The sequence below is a fragment of the Monodelphis domestica genome, chromosome 4 (genome assembly GCF_027887165.1).
Source record: "Monodelphis domestica isolate mMonDom1 chromosome 4, mMonDom1.pri, whole genome shotgun sequence".
Classification (NCBI taxonomy): Eukaryota; Metazoa; Chordata; class Mammalia; order Didelphimorphia; family Didelphidae; genus Monodelphis; species Monodelphis domestica.
Genome location: NC_077230.1, coordinates 369,887,381 through 369,910,431, shown reverse-complemented (window position 1 = coordinate 369,910,431; position 23,051 = coordinate 369,887,381). Strand labels below are relative to the sequence as shown.

Sequence of the window (23,051 nt, the reverse complement as noted above, 5' to 3'; positions counted from 1 at the left end):
CAAGATCCAGGACTCTGACAACAGCTGACTGGGAGGAACTTGGGGGGCGCAGCTGGCTAGACACTCTCTGCCTGATGGCTACAGTAAAGAATTTGCCACTGGGAAGGCTATCTCAGTAAGTTAGTTCAACCAATTGAATCCAGTATACCAGTAGAGGTTTGAGAAAAGAGAAGATTAGGCCTCAGGGCATAGTAGCTCAAACTCTCTGGTTCAGTAAATCAACAGAGGGGCAAGTTTATAGTCCAGAGGGCAGGAAAAATAAATAAAATTTTAAAAGTAAATAAAATGAGTAAAGAAGAAGATTTTTAAAAAGTAACATCTGAAAGCTTCTATGGGGGGTAAGGGCCAAAGAATAGAACCATTGTAGAAGGATGAGATGCAGAGAACATCAAGCAAAGTCTCAAAAAAAAAACACAGGAAATTGGACACAGGCTCTGGAGTAGGAGTTCAAAATGGAATTTAAAAATCAAATAAGGCAAGTTGAAGAAAAATTACAAAAGGAAAATAGTAACCTAAAAAGCAAAATAGATCATCTGGGAACAGAGGCACAGGCATTGAAAGCCAGAACTGACCTGCTGAAAAATGAGGTAAAAAAATCAGAAGAGAAGAATGATTTGAAAAGAAAAATGGACCAAAAGGAAAAGGAGAATCAAAAGGTTGTGGAAGAAATTCAGTCTTTAAAAATTATAATTGAGCAATTTGAAGCTAATGCCTTCATGAGACACCAAGAAATAATAAACCAAAATCAAAAGAATGAAAAAAATAGAAGAAAATATGAGATACCTCATTGAAAAAACAACTGACCTGGAAAATAGATCCAGGGGAGACAATTTAAGAATTATTGGAATACCTGAAAGTCATGACCCCCCCCCAAAAAAGCCTAGACATCATACTACAGAAAATTATCCAAGAAAACTGCCTTGATATTCTTGAACAAGAGGTAAAATAGAGATTGAAAAAATCCACAGATCACCTCCTGCATTAAACCCCCAAATGACAACTCCAAGGAATGTTATAGCTAAGTTTAAGAACTCCCAGACCAAGAAAAAAATACCACAAGCAACTAGAAAGAAACAATTCAGATATCATAAAGCCCCAGTCAAACTTACACAAGATCTAGAAGCATCCATACTGAAGAACCAGAAAGTATGGAATACAATACTCCAGAAGGCAAGGGAACTGGGTCTGCAACCAAGAATCAACTACCCAGCAAAACTGATTATATTCTTTCAGGGTAAAGTATGGTCATTTAATAAAATAGAAGATTTCCAAGCATTCCTGAAAAAAATGCTAGCCTTAAGCAGCAAATTTGATGCCCAAATACATAATTAAAGAAAGGCATAAAAAGGTATATAAGAAAGCAGAAAAAAATAAGGGTTTCAATAAGGTCTAATGGCATGTATTCCCATATGAAAAAATGATATCTATAACTCTTAAAAATTGCTATCATTGGGGGCAGCTGGGTAGCTCAGTGGATTGAGAGCCAGGCCTAGAGATGGGAGTTCCTAGGTTCAAATCTGGCCTCAGACATTTCCCAGCTGTGTGACCCTGGGCAAGTCACTTGACCCCCATTGTGTAGCTCTTACCACTCTTCTGCCTTGGAGCCAATACACAGTATTGAGTCCAAGAAGGAAGGTAAGGGTTTAAAAAAATTTGTCTCTTTAGGTACATTTTTTCACTTTTACTCTTTTCACCTCATTGTAAATAAAGCTGCTAAAAGTCATTTTGACTTATACTATATTTTAAATTCGGCAACCACAATGTTATTTTATAACTATCATATTTAGCATAAAACCTAAATTTAAACTCTTATAATGTTTAGGATGGTATGTTAAAAAAAATATGAAAAACTAGGGGTGAAAAGAGGATAACATTAAGAGAAATGGGGAAAGAAGTAAAATGGGGTAAAATATAAAGAAGCACATGGCAGGGAGGGGAGAAGACCAATAAAATGGAAGGGAGGAAGAAGTTGGTGACAGGTAATACTTAAACCTCACTCTCACTGGAATTGGCTCAGAGAGGGAAGAATAGGCAGTTCTATTGGGGTATAGAATTGTTTCTTACCTTATAGAGAAGTAGAAGGGTAATAAGAAACAGGAAGGGAGGGGAGTAATACAAGGGAGGGAGAGGTTGAGGTGCATCCAAAAGGCTCTATAGCAGGGGTCCCCAAACTTTTTACACAGGGGATCAGTTCACTGTCCCTCAAACTGTTGGAGGGATGGACTATAAAAAGTTATGAACAAATCCCTATGCACACTACTGGAGGTGGTGCTGGGCCTGTGACACTGTATACCACTGTCTGGAATAGTGGAGGCTGCAGCGCTGGCTGTGATGGGCCTATCACCCCTTGCACAGACCCATCACTGCCACCACTATACCAGGCAGCAGTATACACAGTGCGGAATCCCCTCCCCCATTTTGCCACTCACCATGCTGATGTCTTCCATTGTGCAGTCACATAATCCTTTGCGCAGCACCTCATTCTCATTCAGTTCCTCTCAGAACAAGGCACCAAGCAAATGATTATGTCACTGGAAGTAGTACTGTATGTAAGGGACGCTGGACTTTGAGGTGCCACCACATACAGTGCTCCTCTCACTGACCACCATGGAAGTGCCGTGGGGGCCAGATACATGGCCTCAGAGGGCTGCATGTGGCCTGCAGGCAATAGTTTGGGGACCCCTGCCCTATAGTAAGGAGAATAAGAAGTGAGATGGTGGGAAGATGAGTAATATAAGGAAGGGGAAAGGGGGGATACTCTCTAAAAGTAAAACACTGAAGGGGAGGATAAGAGGGAAAGGAGAAAGGTTAGGATCAGAAGAGTATGTCAAAATGGAATGGAATACACAGACAGTAATCATAACTGTGAATATGAATGGGATGAACTCATTCATAAAACAGAAATGGATAGCAGAATGGAGTAAAAAGCAGAATCCTACCATATGTTGTCTACAAGAAATACACCTGAGGCAGGTAGACACACACAGTAGATGTCAGGAACAATTTTATTTCAGCCTGAGGAAAAATTCCAAACAATTAAAGCGAAACAAATATGATTCTGATACCTAAATCAGGGAGAGATAAAACAAATGAAGAAAGTTATAGATGACTATACCTATTGAATACTCAAAATATTTAACTGAATCTGTTATGTCAATCATTATGTCAAAAGGGGATCCTTTTGAGAGAACTGTGGGAACTGACGGAACCAAACTCATTCCATCTTATAACTCAATTCTACATCTAACTCAGTTCTCTTTCTATTCAATTATGGGTCTAGTCTACTTTTTCTCTTGAGAGAAAACTTTATTCAATTCTTAGAAATGTAAGAAAACTTTATTGAATTGTTTGAATCTAGCTCTGTGAGGTTGGGAAGCTGGACCACCTCTACCTGTTGCTTAGATATCCTTAATTAAGAACTTAAGTTATGCTAGTAACCTAATAATAACACAGTCAGATCCAAAGATTAATGCAAGGAGTTTTCTCACAATTATACATCTCAATCAACTCATGTGTTTTAGCTAAAAATTGATCCCACACTTGTTAGTTATCTTTTCCTTATTCCTTTAATGTCAAATGAGCTGAAGATGGAAATGACAAACCATTCCAGTATCTTTGCCAAGAAAATCCAAAATGGGGTCAAAAAGAGTTGGATACAAATAAAATAACAGCAATATAAGAAGTTTGGGACACTGGTGTGGAGGCCTGTCTAGAGACCACACAACCAACAGCAACAATAGTGACCACAGCAGCAATTAAAAGTTTACACAGACAGAGGGCATGAATATAAATCAATTAAGTTGGAATGACCTCAAAGAAATGAAGAGGGGAGTGCTCAAATAAAAGAGGTACACAAGAAAAAGCATTTACAATGGAGGGGAAAATAAAGGCATTAGGGGGCAATGCTTGAACCTCCGTTGCTGGAATTGGTTTGAAGAGGGATGAATACATGCAGGCATACACACTCTCCGTTGTGTATAGAAATGTAATGTGAACGAGGGCAGTGGTGGTTGGGTGGGGAGAGGGAAGAGAGGGAGAGAAAGTGAGAGAGAAAAAGAAAAAAATGGAATGGAGAGAAATACACAGTAATCATAACTATGAATGTGAACAGGATGAGCTCACCCATAAAATGAAGAAAACAGAATAAATTAGAAACTAGAATCCAACAATATGTTTTTTACAAGAGACATAAGTGAAACAGAAAAAGAGTTAAAGTGCTGGAGCAAAATCTAACATGCTACGCAGGGATAGCAATCTTGATCTCAGACAAGGCAAAATCAGACCTAATTAAAAGATATAAACAAGGAAACTACATTATGAAAGAAGGTACCACAAACAAGGAATTGTTTTTTTGAAAACATGGCTAATATGGACATATGTTTTATATGATTGTCATATGCTTAACTGATATACGGCATGCCTTTTCAGGGGGCGAGGGAAGAGGTGAGAGGGAATCTGGAGCTCAAAATTCCAAAAGAATTAAAATTAAATAATAATTAAATTATATTAGTTATTATCAAAGTTAAAAATAAATAATAAATTAAAATGTTTTAACAAAATAATACTCAATAGAACAGGATTAAATACTGATAACTAAAGGATTCAAATTAAGGGTACTTATAGCTGTGACATTTTGTCACTATTTTATATTCAATTGATTGCTTATCTGAGAATATTATGGGTCTACCTATATTCCTATTAGTAAAAATCTGATAGAAAAATAAAAAAGGGGGTAAAGTGACTTGCCTGTAGTTAGACAGTTAGTGTCTGAAACTAGATTTGAACTCGGGTGTTCATGACTCTAGGTCCAACACTATCCATTACACCACTTCTCAAATGCTTTACCCCAACCTATTGTTAGTTGCTGCTCCAAAATATGATTTGAGTTGTTATTTTAAGATTGTTTAGAAAGCAATATTGGGAAAGTTTAGCTGAGTGACTGCCCCTAATCCACCATGTTGGCTCTCTCCTGTTCAGTATTTTTTAATGATTACCTGAATGAAGAAACTAAAAACTAAGTTCAATCATATTTGTAACAAGTACTAAAAGAGACCTCTCTGTTAAGAGTCTTTTAGTGCTTCATTTTATAGCAGAGATGGGTCTAGGTTCTCAAAGATTAAGGAAACCATGAATAAGTTCTGGCAGGTTCTATTAAGCTAGAAAGGGTTTGTGTGGACTTCATTTGCCTGTAGATCAGCCTAGTTTAATTCACAGAGATGAGATGAATCACATGGCTGTGTTTTCTTCCATAAAGTATCTACCCCAAGGAACCACAGATCCTTTAAGAAATAATACTAGAAAATGTTCCATCCCCTTCTCTCTGTTCATGTAGCCATATACAACTCCAGCTGAGGTTCATGGGACTATTGCAGGAGCTTCCTAATTGTGTCTCTCCTCTCCAATCCATCCTTAAGACCCTTGCCCAAATGACCTTAAAGTCTAATTTTGTTATTCCTTGTTCAGAATCCTTCATTGGATCCCTGTTGCCCCTAGTATAAAATACAAGTTCCTCAACATTGTGTTTAAAGCTCTCCATAATCTGGTTTCAGCTTTTCTATTTATTCCTTGTACTCAATATTCCTTCTTCTATTTCTGTGTATGGGGTGCTCAGGAAGGAGTAATATCTTTGGTATGGAGGGCTTGTCGTGCCCTCCTAGGGCAGCTCTCCAGCCTCTGACCCCCACCTGACACCCAGCTCTCACTTGTGGCTCCCAGTAGCTGCTAGCATGCAGCAGTGGTCACACCCCGGACAAAGGCTTCAACAGGCCAGCTAAACCTTGTGAGGGTAGCCATCGGGTTGTCGACCCCTGGTGAACCAGGGCTTTGCTCACCCAGCATGTGAAGACTGTTTCGGCAGAACAGGCAGAAGAAACCAACAAGAAGGTTCAGCGGCTTAGAGGGCGACGCAGCAAGGCACTGTGGAGTGCTTAGGGCGTGTTAGAGCACAAAAGACAACATGGCCATCCAATGCAGCTGAGGAAGTCTCCAGATGTAACGACTTTTCGTGCCACTGGACCCAGGCTTCCAATGCCGAGAGAGTGGGACTGTCTCTGTGTATCAACTTTTCCACTCAAATCTTCATGCATAAGTGTCTTTGTGCACAAAAACACACAAAGACAATAGTCATCCTCGGTTACCGAGAGACTACTACTACTACTACTACTACTACTACTACTACTACTACTACTACTACTACTACTATTCCTTTAATTGAATGTAGACACTTAGGGGTGGAGTAAAACATCTTTTTTTCTGATTTCAGGGAACTATACTCCTTCACTTTGCTCTTCCTAACTCAGAAAACCTCTAATTTTTCCTCTATTTAGAAATCAGATTACCTAATCTTGTTTTATGGTTTATCTCCTACTAATTGTTTCCTTTTAATGTGTAAAATTCTGTCTACCCCTGTATTCAGGATCCAGTGCCAAGCTGAGGAGTTCTGGTCCCAATCTGTTGTGCAATTAGCACTTATAAATCAATATGTTTGGAAGTTCAAACCTTTGTTTCCTTGATTATTTCAGATTTCACCCATCACATCACCAATAATAAGGATGATAATGCATCTATGCTTTCCCATCTTGTGTGATCCTTGTTCATATTTTCCCCAAACATTCCTCATTGATTATATGCTATAGCTTGTTTACACACATCATGCACCTGTCCATAGTCTTCTATGTAATATTAATTTTTAATTCTTCCGAGGCAAGACTTCTTTCTGTATTCTCCATTTATCAACATAGAAAAATATTAGTATCAAAAATATAGACCTTTTCTCTTATGTGAAGCTTGGAGTCAGAAAGAAGCTTTGCATTCCCCAAAAGTCTGATCTCCTTCCTGTCCAACTCTGGGCCCAATTAATTGTCTAGTTATTTTACCAGTTCACACATATACATGCTTTTGGACAAGCTTAATGTTGAAATCTAGGCAATAAACATTCTTCATTCAATAGGTCTTCCTTGGATGAATGGACAGTCCAAACTTCTTTGAGTAATTTAGATCATATCCAGGGGCTTTGCTTTGTTCAGGTTTGATGCACTCATATTGCAATGGTGCTAATGATGCAACAAAGCTGTCCATGAACAGAAGCATCTAGAGGACCTTACCATCCACAGGAGCTTTTCTATGCCTGTTACCTTGTTTATAAATTTAAGGGTTTAGACCAGATGATCTAAGGTCTCTTCCAGTTCCATATATATTATTCTATAATTAATCATCTCTAAGGTCCACTGTAGTTTAAAATCCTTAGTTGACCTAATTAGTGAATACTAATACCTACGTACCCATGGAGCTTTATTCCCATCCTTGATGCATAACCTCTGTTCCTATCAGTTCCATGTCCATATTGTTCAACTTCTGACACTTCGTAGCTCTTTCATCTTGGCCAAATCATTCTACTTTTCTGGGCCTCAGTTTGCGCATATGTAAGGCTCAGTTAATTCACCTCTAAGGCCTCTTAGATCTATGGTCTAAATATCTGGCCTTACATACTCACACACCTATCCACCCTAAAATCAACTTTATTTCCCATCTTTTCTAAAACACATTTAATTCTGTATGATCCATCTTGTTGTTTTAATTGTATCTACAATGCAGATTCCCATTGTTCTTATATGACTACCATTTTCTGTGATTGCCTCCAATCTCTCTTCACTGATTCAAATCTTACCCATTGGGAGCTCTTGGGTCTCAGATTCCCTGGTAGCATGACAAGGGTGATTCTCAGAATCAGAGTCATTATGTAGTTCATCCTGAGCTTTCTCTGAAGAGTTTGGTCATAACAGCCTTCCTAGAATATTGCCCACTTGCTGCCCAGAAATGATATCAACTCTTGTCACATACAAATTGAGATAGTTCTTTTATTTTCTTTCCTCAGCATTCATTCCCCCCTCCCTCAAAGAGAGACAAAGACACATCCATATCATAGAAATTTCTCCCTAGGTAGTATAGGGATTGTAAAAGTACTCCTAAATACTGATTTAAGAGATAGAGAATCAGTTTGAAATACTGCCTCTGGAACTTACAACCTGTGTAAATTTAGATAAATCATTTAAACTCTATTTAAGCCTGTTCTCTTATCTGTAAAATAAAGGTGTTCGATTTGGATTAAACAGTTTCTGGGGTCCTTTCTGTTTCCTTTATAAGGCTCAAAGACTCTCCTGGTCATATTCAGATTTAGAATAAAATCGGACAACATAGTTAAATAGATTTGCACCTATGATAGCTCATCCTGATCCTCAAATAGCAGGAAACAAAGCTAATCGTTCCTCAACTTAGTTTTAGTGCTGCCAGTTTCATAAACTTTTGGTGCTGTCCACAGTTTCAGTGCTGAACTACCAATATATACTTTCAGTTTCCTCTACTGCTGGTCAAAGTTATGATTGATTCTTGGACAGCAACATCCTCTCTTCTAAAAAACATTTTTCTCACTGGAAGGCAGATTGTGATTTAGTCTTCTTATCAGAACTTAAAGAATGTTGGCTTGATCCCATAAGGGCATGAATTTCCTTCTGGTTTGGGGGAGGGAGGTTGGCAAGTAGTATGATTGCTAGATAATAGTGCTATTGTTTTCTTCTAGGACCTGCCACTTCACTTCTCTGAGCCTCCATGTCCCAACACTAAAATGGAGGCTTGACTAGATGACTTCATAGGTCCCTTCAGTGAAGGGTAATCAATGGTGGTGATTGATGAAGGACAAAAAGGAATGGCATCTTAGTGGAGGTGACATTTGAATTGGACTTTAAATGAAGGCATAAATTGTGTAGGAAAAAGAGGGCAGAAGGAAATTCTGTGTATTGGCAAAGGCCAACAGCATTAGCCAAATCATGAAGGTCAAGATAGCATTAGGATGAATAGACTGAATCCTTTAGCTGAAGCATCCTTTGGCCTGCTTTCTCTATAGCAGTTTCATTGTAATCCACTTATCTACTCCTACAGTCCATCAACAAACATTCATTAAACATCTACTCTGTCAGGGACTATGCTAAACACTGAGAATAGAAAAAACAAACAAAAGACAGTCCTGCTCTCAAGCATCTTACAATCTAATGACCTCTGTAGGGTCCCATGTGTGATCCCTATGATCATCTGGGTCCAACAAGCATACTGCTGCCTGAACTGCATGTGAGAAATTGACTGGACTTTGAGGACATGGTGGCACACATCTATATCATACATTTCAGATTCAACAGTTTTCCCCATCAATAATAATAATAATATCTGTGTAGTGCTTGGCTTACAAATATCTCATTTGATCCACATACAAAAGTAGATGCCATCATTACCCTCATTTTACAGATAGGAAATTGAGACAAAGGTTAAGTGATTTGCCCAGGATCACACAGATAGTTAAGTGTCTGGGGCCAGATCTGAACTCAGATCTTCCTGATTCCAGGTCCAGTGCTCTGTTTCTGCTTTGTTCCATAAGCAGGGTTGGGGGACTAGGTCTGGAGACTCGGGTAGATAGTAGTCCAGTTCCTTCTCCTGGAGATCTTGAGCTGAGGACAAAGTGCCCGGGATTAGGCATTTGAGCAAAGAGCCTCTCCTAATCCCTCCCATTCTGTATGCTCCTAAACTGGTGAGCACTACCCAGTTTCCTAGGAATCTGAAAAGACCTTCTGCTTCGAGTCCATGGCTATAAATTTGTCAGTTTTTTTCCTACTACAGAAACCTGATATAAAAAATGTTGTATATATAGATGTTCTTCCTCTATAGTCTCTGTGAGATATAGACTTCAATTTTCCTCATGTTTACATTTGTAATAATATTTGAACAGTGTTTTTCTCATAGCAGGTAATTAATAATAGTTAAGTTGAATCAAATAGCAGTGTTGGTGGGAAGAAGATAAAGGGATCAGAGCTGTCCTTGCAATCTAAAATGAAATAATTAGGAGGGCCCTCTACCTCTCAGTCTTTGATCCCATGATCCTAAAACATTAGTTAAGAGGTGAAAGGGCCTGATACAGAACAATCAGTCCAAAAAAGTCAGGGGAAACTCCCCTTGCCGGGGGAGAGGCACAGGAGAAGTGGGGACTGAGAGAATTCCAAGAAAGTAAAATCTGCCAACCCTTCAGGACCTCTCTTTCCTTTGGATACCCTTCACCCAGACTCAGTCTCTCTGGTTTGACTCCACATCCTTTGTCCCACAGGCTTCCCAAGCAATGCTCAAAAACAGTCCCTACATAGCCCCTCCCTCAAAGGTTTAAGGGAGGAATTAGGAAAGGCTAGGGAATGAGTTTACAAACCAGGTGGGTTATAGAAGACTAATTCAAGAAACCTACAGAAAACAATTTTATGCAAACCTTTCCTCATCAAGCATCTCCAAAATACACCTGCCAAGTATTTATATAGGCTTCACTTAGACCTCCAGTGATAAGAAGCTTATTGCTTCCTGAAGAAATCCCATTGCACTTTAAGACAGCTTTAACAGTTAGAAAGTTTTTCCTTTACATGGAACCACAAGCTGCCTCTTTGTAATTTTTATCCACTGCTTTTATAGCTTCCCTCTGGGTACAAGTAGGACCTGTCTGTTCCCTTTCACATGTCAGCACTTCAGATATTTTAAGACAGTGATTATCTGCCACCTACAAATCTTTTCTTCTTCTGGTTAAAAGTTCATTCATGTCAATCAATCATTCAACAAGCATTTATTAAATGTAGGCCTAATGTATGCTAGGCTCTATACGAGGTGCTGGGTATACAAAGAAAAATGTTAAATAGTCCCTGACTTAAAAGAGCCTACATTCCATCAGAGGAAACAATGTGAACACATATATGTATATAAAAGTTAGTTATATGCAAAACAGAGAGCAAGGTGATTTCAGGACACAATTGGAGGATCAATTGCACTTGACTTGAGTCTTGAAGGAATCTCGGAGTGCCAACGGGATGAGGTAAGCAAAGAGGCATTCCAGGAATGAGGGACATCCAGTGCCAACACAGGAAAAAGTATGTCTGTAGTTCTAGCCATGCGGCTGGATGAGAGCTGTTTAGATTGAGCATCTTATCCTAAAGCAGGAATTCTTAACCTTTTCTATGCCTTAGATTCCTTTCACACTCTGGTGAAGACTATGATCCTTCTCAAAATCATGTTTTTAAATGCATGAAATAAATATAGGATTCAAAAGGAAATCAGTCATGAGTAATTAAGGACATAATTGTATCAAGTAGCTGCCCCCAGTTAATAACCATTATTTAAAAAGAAATCAATTATATGATTTGATAGCATAATATTTTTTAAAACTAGTTCACAGTCTGCAAGTTAAGAAGCCCCTTGTCCAAATGGGAAGAGGTTGGTTATGTAGACAGAAATGATTAGAACAACTAATGAGTTTATAAATTCAGGCCCTGATACCCAAGGAATCCTACCAATCTTAAATGATACCATGGTTGGCATATTCAGAGGGAGCTGAGGTCTACTTACCATAGAGCCCAGAACACTACTAATATGCTAAAATCATCTTGCTATCCATTTTACATTTGTTAAAGGTCCCACCTCCCTTTGTGTACCTCAGTATAAAATCACATAGATCCTAACAACCTTGGGCCACTCCAAATATGCAATGTAATCTAGATTGACATGATTGCTTGGATTGTACATAGTTGTGACATGTGTCCCAGAACAAGATTAAATCTGAGTGGCGGAGTTGGTAATAGCACAAGATTACTTGTATACTTTTTCCATAATTGCTTGTCAATTTGAATTCAATTTTGTCTAACCCATGGTTCTCCCATCAGCAATTATAAAATTTTTTACTCAAGTGTAAGACTTTAAAATATTTATACCTATCAACTTTTATGTTACTTGATTGATGCCTTTTTCTTGTCTATTAAGATATTTTTAATCCTAAATTTGTATAGTGTTTTAGCTTTCCCTCCCAGACTGATGTCTTTTGTAAATTTGGCAAGTATACTACTTGTACCTTTGTCTAAGTCATTTATAATAGCAACTCTCCTTTGGGCACTCCATTGAAAACTGACCAACCTGACATCTCTTTGGACCCATTCATGACCACTCTTTGAGTCTAACCATTTAACTAGTTCTTAATTCATCTAGCTGTATTTCTCCTTATTTTCCACAAATAGCATGAGAGATTGTACTGTTATTCTAAAATCTAAGCAAAGGATACCTTTGACATTTATCTATTCTAGTAACTTTCTCAAAAAAGAAAATGAAGCTGGTCTGACATAGCCTGTTGTTGATGAAAACATCAACAATCTTCCTTATGATCAGTGCTTTCTTTTCTTTTTCTTTCTAATAAAAACCCTTACTTTCTATCTTAATAGCAACTCTTAAGACAGAAAGGCAAGGGCTAGTCAAACAAGGTTAAATAATTTGTCCAGGGTCATACTGCTAAGAAGTGTCTGACCAGTGTTGAACCCAGGTCCCCCCCAACTCCAGGTCTGATGTTTTATCCACTGTGCCATCTAGTTGTCCCCAAGCTTTCTTTTCTAGATGTTCACTCACCCTCACTATAGTATTTCCAGAATTTGGCCAAGAATTAGTCAAGTTAACCAGCTTTTTGGAAACTGGACTATTGGCCTTCTTCAACTCTGTGGTGCCTCTCCCATTCCACACAATCTCCCAGAGATCCCTGACAATCCACAATCTCATGGACCAGTTCTGAAGGTACTCCAGGACATAGTTCATCTGGACCAAATAATTTGGACTCATCAAGGGCAACTAGATGCTCTTTTACTATCCCCTATTTACCTTAGATTTTAGCTTCCTATTGACCATTTTTGTGCTCCATCAGTAAGCATTAATTAAGTATACAAGACACTGCTAAGCACTGGGGATGCAAAAGGAGAGACGTTCCAAGTTAGCATATCTTTGGGTCCATTAATGAGGCAGAGTAAGGGGAGAAAGGAAGGAGCTGTTCAGCTAGATATAGCTGGATATTCCTTCCTCTTCTCTTTCCTTGGAGGCTCCTAGGACTATCCAGAACATTTCTGTTCAAAGAGGGGACATCTGGCTTTCGTTGATCTCAGAAGATCAGTTCAGCCCCAAACCATGCAGATCCCTGTGCTAGCTGCTGATAGAGGCCCCCTCCACCTAGAAGTAGCCACAGGGTGCATGATCAGTGAGCACCTTGACCAAGGAAGCCTAAGGAGGACAAAAGATTACCAGTGATCAGAGACAGCCAACCATAGAGCTCTGACTGAGGGACATTGGAATCTGATAGCACTCAGCCCAGATACACCAAGGACCCCACAACAGTAAGATGAGGTGAGCAACCCTGAAAAGGACTTATAAAACTCTCTCACCAGCGGTGCTAGTCTTCCATGAATACCCCATATACCCCTGAGAGAAAGTGCTAGAAGAAAGAATCCAGTGTCTTCAGGGAAAGGTCAGTTTTCTGTGAGTGCTTCTTATAGATGGAAGAAACATGAGAAGAGATCAAATATTAAGGGTGACTAATTAAAAATAGGATTCCACAGGCCACAATGTCAGGGAAAAGGGTAGAGTTGGATAGACTGGGGGAGCAATAACACATACATGTTGTAAGGAGTTTTGGACAAGTAAAGAGAGCTATAGTGTAGAGGCAGCTAGGTGGTTCAGTAGACTAAAATCCAGGCCTAGAGACAGGGGGCCAGGGTTCAAATCTGGCCTCAGAGATTTACTAGCTGTGATCCTAAGCAAGTCATTTAACTCCCATTGCCTAGTCTTTACCACTCTTCTGTCTTGGTACAAATATATAATATTGATTCTAAGACAGAAGATAAGGGTTTAAAAAGAAGAGCTATATTCTAAAGAGCCTTAATCATATAACAGAATATCGCAAAGATACAGGAATGTGAAAATTCTAGAAATCCCAGGGAATCATAGGGTGGTGGATAAGCATGCCCCTTCGGGTAGCGATGTTAATGTTGAGTTGATAAGTATTCTTGAAGCAAGAGGTAGTAACCAAGAGATAGAAGGAGGGGGAGAGAAGGGCTAATGAGTAATGGCAAAATAGATGTCAATATGTCCAATCTAGTGGCTAAACCCTGGTGGAGTAATTCAGTGGAAGGAAGCTTACCAAGTGTCAATGAGATGGAATGGTCCTGAGATCTTTTTTGAGGTCTTTTTCAACTTAAACATTCTATCAATTACAATTAGCACCAAATAAACAAGGTCTTATTCCATGGGGCGAGATTCCTTGGCTTCCTCCCAGACTTATCACTGTGCCCACATCTTTCCTTATGTTTTTTTGACCAGTCAACTACCACCTAAGTGCCAATTTCCATGAAAGGCCAACCCCTTCTTCCAATGTCAATTGGACTATCCTGTACTCTATGTCCTTCCCCCCAAATCCAACTTCATTGCAATTTTAAAATATTTTTAGCTCTAACTTTACTTCTTTGCAAGTTCCCTTACAAATCTAAATCTTACCTCTCCAGACCCCATCATTTCCCCCTAGGATATTGCTAGCCATAATTGTGTTTTGGTATCTCTTCCAAGGCTGATTCCTACCTCCCTTAGACACCAGAAGCTAACTTTCTGACCTAACCCTTTGTGGTGGAGGGAGGACAGGACAGGAGAAATAGAGGAGAGAATAGAAGGCTTCAGACACTTTTTGAGTTCTGCTTGTGGAAATTGCAAGAAATAATAAAGGATCTAATATCATACCTCATCTAGTCAATGCTTCTATACTCATCTTGCTCCATTCATCAGGATAGGGTGATGTGTGTAAGCTTCTAAAGCTTCAGAAAGGTCCCTGTTAGAGTTTCAAATCAAAGTCAAATTTTAAGCTTTTAGGGATTTTGGTGCCAAAATGAATGAACCTCCAGTCTCCCTTGGTTAAAAAAAATAAATGTTGCCCATACCTCTTCTAGATATATGTGGGTACATGTTCTTGAGGACAGGAACTGTTCTGTTTTTGGTTCTATGTTCCCAGTGCCCAGCACAGAGCCTGGTATTCAGTGCTTAATAAGTGATGAATGTTGATTCCATAATCAACAAACATTTATATTAAGTATCTACTATGTGCCAGAAGTTGTGCTCCCCAACATCAATGAACAATGTCTAGATTAACAGGATAGAGAGAAGGAAAGGAAGGAAGAAGGGAAGGAGAGAGAGGAGAGACAGACAGACAGACAGAAAGGCAGGAGTGGTAAAGGAAAAGGAAAAAAATCATCTTACATTTTTTGTAATTTCTGAATATGTTCCAGATCATATTTAGAACTCATAGGAAACAAAGTTTCCTAGTGATCCAGTGGGATTGTGAGGACATGTATTAGAAGAAAGCAAAAAGGGTTTGGAGCTCTGTTTGGCTCCTGATGATCTCTAAGGAAAAACTATACTGCCAAAGCAATGAGAAAGAACATAAGATGTCTTTAAGGATTAAGTAATTAGAGACAGGTGCAAATGAGCTTTTAATTTTTAAAAATTGTTCCCTAAAGAGCATTTCATGGATTTGTTGATCACCCAGGTGAAAAAGTCAATGTCAATGGAGGTGAAGATGAATAAGCTATGGAAGAAAGCATGTTTTTCTGACCCACAGAGTTCTCTGGAGAATATCTTAGACAGAAAGACTATAAAGAGGATGATATGAGCAATGATCTTTGGGAATCCAAGCAGGTGGCACAAGGGCCTCACACTTACCTATTTCAAACTTGCTCTTATCACTTCCCCAGGAGTGTCTCCTCGAGAGATGGAATCCAGGGAATGGAGTTAAGGAATTGGAGGCTGCACAAGAAGTTTCAATAATAAGCTGACAAAACTTTAGAACAAAGGCTAACAAGAGCATAGTTTAATAGGGAGGAGGGATTTAGAGCATCTGGAAGTGGAAGAATTATATCAACTTGGAATTTTGAGTTGATTTAAAGTCCCTGAAAAATCAAATGTGTCCATTGGGAGCCCAGATGGGAATTGCTCTTTATCCCTTTTCAGGTGAAGTTAAGGATTTTGAACACTTGATTGGCTCCAAAAACAAATTCTCTCTATAACCCAGTTCCTATATGCTGAACAGCAAGGGAGGCTGTGAGTTTGTTTTGAGAGATGGATATCATGCAGCCTCTCCACAACCTATCACTCCTTATGGGCAGTCTCCTTTAGTTACAATTAGGTTATGCCTTTTGACTGGAATGCTCCTTTGCATAGTAGATAACACAAGTATTATCCTCACTTTCACAGAAGGGGAGCCCAAACTACGAGTCCAGACTTCCCGAGTCCCAGGCACAAACACCTTGTACTACATCACACTCTCTCTCCTAGGACCTCTTCAAAGGAAGCCTTTGTAAGAAATAATTTGACCCCTACCCACCTTATTTTAGTAGACCCTTGCCCATCTTAAGTCAATAATTTTATCCCTAAGATTATTTCTAATTTATTTAGGTTGGTGTGATTCTAGATGGATAGTAAATTAGTAACTTATTGTTAACAAATAATAATTGGAAGCAACTGAAGAGATTCTAAACATAAGAGTCTTTCCTCTCATAACGTTTATGCTATAAATTGTCAGCAGAGCTTGAAGGGGGCTTCCACCCAAATGTCACAAGCTTCAGTGAATAACCCCATGACATATTAAGAGCCCCTCCACACTGTATCACTTCCTCCTTATGACCCATGCCAGGCAGGCCTGAGGCTTGAATACCAAATCAGATCAGAGTAGGGCCTCTCATTAGGATGCCCTAGGCATGTTGCTAAAAATGGATGTTATGAGGATGAGTGTAAATGGGTGTAAATGATCAGGGCAGGGGGGCATTCCAAGAGTTTAGAGTCCACCAGAGAGATAACGCACTGATACCTGAACTGACCAGGCATATAAGGATGGGGCTGGGCACCTTAGAGAATAAAAGCTGTCTGGAAAAGGTGGGGTTTGCAGACTACAAGGAAGGTCTAGGATCCTATTTACTGGAAGGAGCCAGGTCCTTCTAATAAATCATTGGCTCAGAGCTCTGCTTCAGTTGTTTTGTTGCAGATTAGACAAATTTCTGGTATCACACCATATATTTTTTCCATTATAAAGACTGCTAGTCTGCACTCTTTGTGGTGGCAAACAATTGGAAAATGAGGGGATGCCCTCTGATTGGGGAATGGCTGAACAAATTGTGGTATATGTTGGTGATGGAATACTATTGTGCTCAAAGGAATAATGAACTGGAGGAATTCCATGTGAACTGGAACAACCTCCAGGAAGTGATGCAGAGTGAAAGGAGCAGAACCAGGAAAACATTGTACACAGAGACTGATACACTGTGGCACAATCTAATGTAATGGACTTCTCTACTAGCAGCAATGCAGTGATCCTGAACAAACTCGGAGGAATCTACGAGAAAGAACACTCTCCACATTTAGAGGAAAAACTGTGGGAGTAGAAACAGAAGAAAAACAACTGCTTGATCACATGGGTCAATGGGGATATAATTGGGGATGTAGACTCTAAATGATCATCCTAGTGCAAACGTCAACAACATGGAAATAGGTTCTGATCAAGGAACACATGTAAAACCCAGGAATTATGTGTTGGCTACAGGAAGGAGTGGGGGATGGTTGGGAAAGAATATGATTCTTGTAACCAAGGAATAATGTTCTAAATTGACTAATTAAATTAAAATTTTTTAATTTAAATTTAAAAAAAGACTGCTTTAGTCCCTCTCCTTCTATATCCTAAAAAATTATGAAGTCCCCACCACCACCACTCAGTTCCTAGGAGCCCTGGAATCCCCCTCTTCTCATCATCTAAGAGCTCATTTATTTCTGGAAGCCCTGAGGTTATCCAGTTCTCTACTACTAGGCCTAGTCAACATTGCCAAACCTCTTGGCCATCATTCCTCAAAAGAACTCTGATGAATTCTTTAGATAGGTCCAGGGAAACTGCTACCACAGCAAACCCTTTGGGGAAGGAATAGCAGAAAAATGAGATATTTCCCAAAGGCGGAGAATGGCTAGAGGAAAATAAATAAGGACTCAGACTCTGAACCTGCCCCTAAAGACTCCCCACCCACCCCCAACACTCAACTTCCTTTCTTAGCTTGGACTCTCCAAAGCTAGAAGCACTCTAAAAGTTTCACTCCAGCCCAGTCCAAGGGGTGCCTACAATCAGAAAATAATTTTCTTAACAAAAAAAGTCAACCACAGAACAAATAGGTATACAGGGTAGTCAGAAAAGTCTAGTACCTCTGATGTTAATACTTGCCAACCCCTTTTCTCAAGGATGTTTTCTTTCTTTAGTGTCCACCTGCCTCATAGCTTTCACCTACAGCTCCAAGAAACAGTAGCATAAATGGCATCCACACCTGGTAAATACAGTCTAAGCAGACAGGCTAAACCAGTGATGGCAAACCTTTTAGAGACTACGTGCCATGCTCTACCCCCTCCCCAGACAGGGGAAGGAGCATGCACTCCCATTGGGCTGCTGGGCAGAGAGGCAGGCAATGTGAAAAAAATATTGTCAGGCATGATGGAGCAGCTCTGCCTGAGTCCCTCTACCTTTCTAATAATGAACTTGGGAGGAGGTGGGTAGTGATGCATGTGCCCATAGAAAGCACTCTGGGTGCCATCTTTGGCACTAGAGACATAGGTTTGCCATTACTGGCAAGTTAAGGGTAACTGACAAGTCTCAAACCCATCAGTCAATTAAGGAGGTATCTACCCCAGGCATGTGAAGACTTCTCTCAGCAGAAGGGGAGGGAGAGAACAATTGGTTCCAATAGCCATGAAAATGGTGGAAGGAAGAACTGTGGAATTCTTACAGCTTGATTGGGCTTCAAAGATGCTAAGGTCATCCACTCTATCCTGGGCCATAACCAGTGATCTTGACTTTTGTCTTGCTGTTGAATTTCCAGATAACTCTGGAAGAGAGAGTGAAGCTAACAATGTTGTGCAACTCTGCCTTGTTTATATCCAATTTGTGCTCAAGTCAAAAGATATCATCAATGATGTCATTTGGTCTTCTTCAAATCTGAAGGACAAAAACCATTTGTTATATCTATTTTTCCCTTTTTCTGCTAACTTTACTCCACATAGGCTCATTAACAGATCTTCTCATGTTTCTATGAATTCTTATTTGTCATTCTTCACAGTTCAATAATATATCACATTTATATATTGCCATTTCATTTGGGCCAGGGCCCAATCAATTTTTTCTCCCAGTTCTTTGCTAATACAAAAATACAGGGAACATTTTTATAAAAAAGCAAGTCTTGGTAGTTTACCATAACTATGCCAGACACATACCTGCAACCCAGCATACCATGGTATGGAACTCCATGTATATTTGTTTGGGAGATGACCACATCCCAGGCCCAGAGTCAACTCCAAGTTATGCCATGAATGCCCACCAAGACCCTCAGGTGGCCCTACTACTAAAACCTTCTCTTGATAAGGGTAGCCCACCTGGAATTATAGAATCAAAGAATTGGAATGGACCTCAGGGGCTATTTAGCTCTACTTAAGACATTAAAGGAATCTTCACATTAAAGAAATACCCAACAAGTGATCACTTAGCCTCTTCCACAAGTACAAAGGAAAGAATACTTGCTCTGGATGGGGTCAGGGGTCTAGGGTTCAAATCTCACCTCTGATATTACTTTTATGACCTTGAATTATTTCTTCCCTGAGCATCAGCATCATCTATAAAATGAGAGGGTTGGACTAGATGACCTCTGCTATCTCTTCTACCTCTAAACAAATTATCCTATTGCTTACCACCTTTCAAGGTGTGCCATTCCACTTTTGGACAGCTCCAATTATGAGGAAGCTTTTCTTGCCATTAAGCCTATACTTGCTTCTTTGCAATCTGTCCTCTCGGGTCAAATGGAAGCAATCTAATCCTGTCTGCCCATGATAGCTATTCAAAGACTCAAGGTAGCCTCTGAGGCTTTTCTTCTCTGGCCTTGCCCAGTTCCACTTCTCTTTGATATCAAAATGCTCCAGAGGTTATCACCCAACCAAAAGCCTCTGGGCACACCTCTGAAAATATCAGGTGCAGAGGAATGGGCAGAAGAGTTGAGACTTTAGCCCGCAGAGTGGAGGTGGCAGGGCTTTGGGAGTTATAAAGCCATTATTCATTTCATTTTTGTTGTATTAGTAAATATACATTTAATCTACATGTAAAGGAGCAATCATTTCAGGTCATGAATTAGAATCTTTATAGGCTTGGGAGTATGAGCTAATCTAGTTATCATTTCAGAATTCTTGCTAGATATTTGCATATTTCCTATCCCAGACCAGTTGAGACTGAGCCTGGGCCCAAACAGTAAAAGACTAGTACGGAAGTCAGAGTCACCTCAATGCGGACAAAGGATTCAGGACCTAGCCGGGATCAAAGCCCCAGAGTTCCAGCCACAAAGGGTCTAGGGCAGGTAACTGAGGGTTTGGAGCACCATCTAGTGGCAGATGATGACACTGCACCCTAAAGTCACGTGTCATCACAGATTTCATTCAAGAGATTATAGGTAGGGTGAAATAAGCAAAATGAAAAGAACAATTCCTATAGTAACAACAATCATGGAAAGACTTAAGAACTCAGATCAATGCAATGAGAGTGATGGGTTCAAGATGCAGAAGGAAAGACATACATTTTTGGACATGACAAATGTATTGATTTATTTTATTTAATGGGGTTGATTTATTATAAGAACTATGTTTTCCTTTTTATAGAGAGGGGGATTGGGGAGAAGAGGGAAGGGAACAAATGTTGATCAAAAAAGAGGAAAACAAAAAGGGTCATTGGGGGATTTTTTAAGACAGAAGGAAGTTCAGAAGGGAACACAAAGAGGATGGCTTTGAAAGTAATATTAAATTTATTATATATATTTTAAAAGCAATCTGTACCTAAGAGATTCACAATTAGATGTACAATCCTTTTTATGGCCTATTTTGTACAAGGATATGATTTTTTTTGGCTGCTCATTAAATTCAGAATAAAAAAATTCTTAAACCAAAAAAAGAAAGAAACTATATGTTTTCAGTGTCTATTATGAGTAAAACACTACAGTGGAGCCCTGTGGGTCATACAAAGGTAAACAAGATAAAGTTCCTGTCATCTGGAAGTTTCCAATCTAATAAGGAAAGTAAAACAAATGCCCAAATAGCCATTTACTTTTCCAGGTAGAACATAAAAGGCAATGGGAGAAATAATAGGAAAGACACACAGGGATATTCCATCCACTGAGGCCCATTGATTCTATGAAAGTAGAAATTCAGGTGAAACCTAGAGACATCTATTTTTACACTAACAAAATAAGAGACAGGGAGAGGAAGAAGGGGAGAGGGGAGAGAGGATGAGTGAGCAGGGAGGGGGGAGAGAGGGAAGAAGAAAGGAGAGGATACATAGACAGAAAGAAAGACAGACAGACAGACAGACAGACAGACCAACTCCAGGTCCAGTGCTCTATCCATTGCAACACCCAGCTGCTCTAGCCTGATAGTATTCAATAGTAAAAAATTAGTTTAGTCCACCCAATGTACATGCACCCCAGGTAAGACATGCCACCTGATAACAAAAGGGATTCTAGGAAGTCACCAAACTCTCTGGGATTCCCAGGGAGCTGGCTGCTCTTTTCCCCTTAGCTCTGCCCTTTTTGTGGGTTGTAAGATTAAAGGTCTGGTAAATGGTTTTGTCCTCTCAGAACCCAAGTCAGCTGGAAAATCCTTCCCCTTTTACAATACAGTCCTGATCCAATTCAAGTTTTTATTTATTAAAGTTATTTAAGTTATTTACAAAGGCCTAACTATATGTAACTCTTGATCACAATATGCAAAGTGAAAATGTTTTAAACCAATGTACTTTGTGAAATCACCGAGAGGACATAGGAAAGATCTTCAGTCTAATGCTCATATTTTATAGATGAGAAAACTGAGGATCAGAGATGGAAAGTCATTTGCTTATGGCCATATAGATATCCTAGTACCATTTTGGTCCTCTTTAAGTAAAAAGGATAATAATCTTAACCCTCTAATTCCAAATCTTTCCACCACACCATCTGCCTAAGCAGGATAGGTCCCTTTCACCACTTTGAGCTGGTATGAAGATCAGGTGAAGAGGAGAGAGAACTCCAACAACAGCTTCAGGTCCTACGCCTTGGCCTGAGGTCACGTTGGGACTATCCCATCCATCCAACCCACACACCCCTCCCCCCAACCAGACAGTGGCAGACACAACGCTGCTCAAGATATTAAAACCTAAATATTTATTAATATTTATTTACAGAGAAAAGGACATGTGGGAGCCAGCAGCAGAAGCCAAGGTGAGGGACACGACTGACAGACAGATGGATGGACAGATGGACAGACAGACAGAGAGACAGACAGACCGACCAGGAAGGCAGACAAAGCTGACTGGCGCTGGAGAGGACACAGACACGATTGGAAGGGACAGGATTTATGTTGCATACTTTAACTACAGCGATTGTAAGACTGGGTCTACTTACAGGGCAGAAACACTAGAGGCGGGGTGTGGGGGATAGGGCACAGAGGTCACAAGAGTCCTTGCCTCCTCAGAGAGGTTCCCCACCTCCTCCCCCCACCTCCCCAGAAGGCATCCATCTGCCTCAGCCCACCACCCCCCCTACCAACCCGTTCTCAGGTAGGGGAGAGCAGGGCCAAGAAGAGATAGAGGGAAGATTGGAGGGTGGCTCAGATGATGCTGGTGGGAGCAAAGACAGGGCCCACACACAGAGTGTCTGCGATCTCCCAGCCACAGGACAGGGGTTTACACATGTCCTCTGTGTCCTCTTCTGGAGGCAGAAGCCTGCCTCGAACTGCTTCCCTGTAGACAGATAAGAGAGGTGCAATAACAGCAATAACAATAGCTAACATTTCTAGATTTCTTTAAGGCTTACAAATATCTTCATTTGATCCCCACTAACAGCCCGGTGAGATAAGTACTATTATTATCTAGATTTTACAGATAAGGAAACTGAGTCTTGGAGTAGTCAACATGGAATCTAGAAACCCCAAACTTGTAGCCTAGTAAGATCTGATGAACCCCAAGTTTTAGGACTAGCTTGTAAGTTGGAAACCCCAAAGCTTATACTTGTTCCCTGCTCCTGTGAGAATCCACCCTGAAGGAAATCTCAGGTTAGCAGTTTCAGACTGAATAATGGACCCTCAGAACCTTCAGCTTT

At 39.9% G+C, this 23,051-nt stretch overlaps 1 protein-coding gene across 1 annotated transcript in view; it reads right to left on the bottom strand.

The window, feature by feature from the left end:
* Positions 1-22,092: 22,092 nt before the first annotated feature.
* The window catches only part of AZIN2 (antizyme inhibitor 2), a 37,224-nt gene continuing 36,265 nt past the window's right edge, over positions 22,093-23,051 (bottom strand). The window contains exon 11 of the mRNA NM_001293687.1: positions 22,093-22,693. Within this exon, the coding sequence (NP_001280616.1) occupies positions 22,561-22,693 (133 nt within the window). The 3' untranslated portion in view covers positions 22,093-22,560. The remainder of the gene's footprint in view (positions 22,694-23,051) is intronic.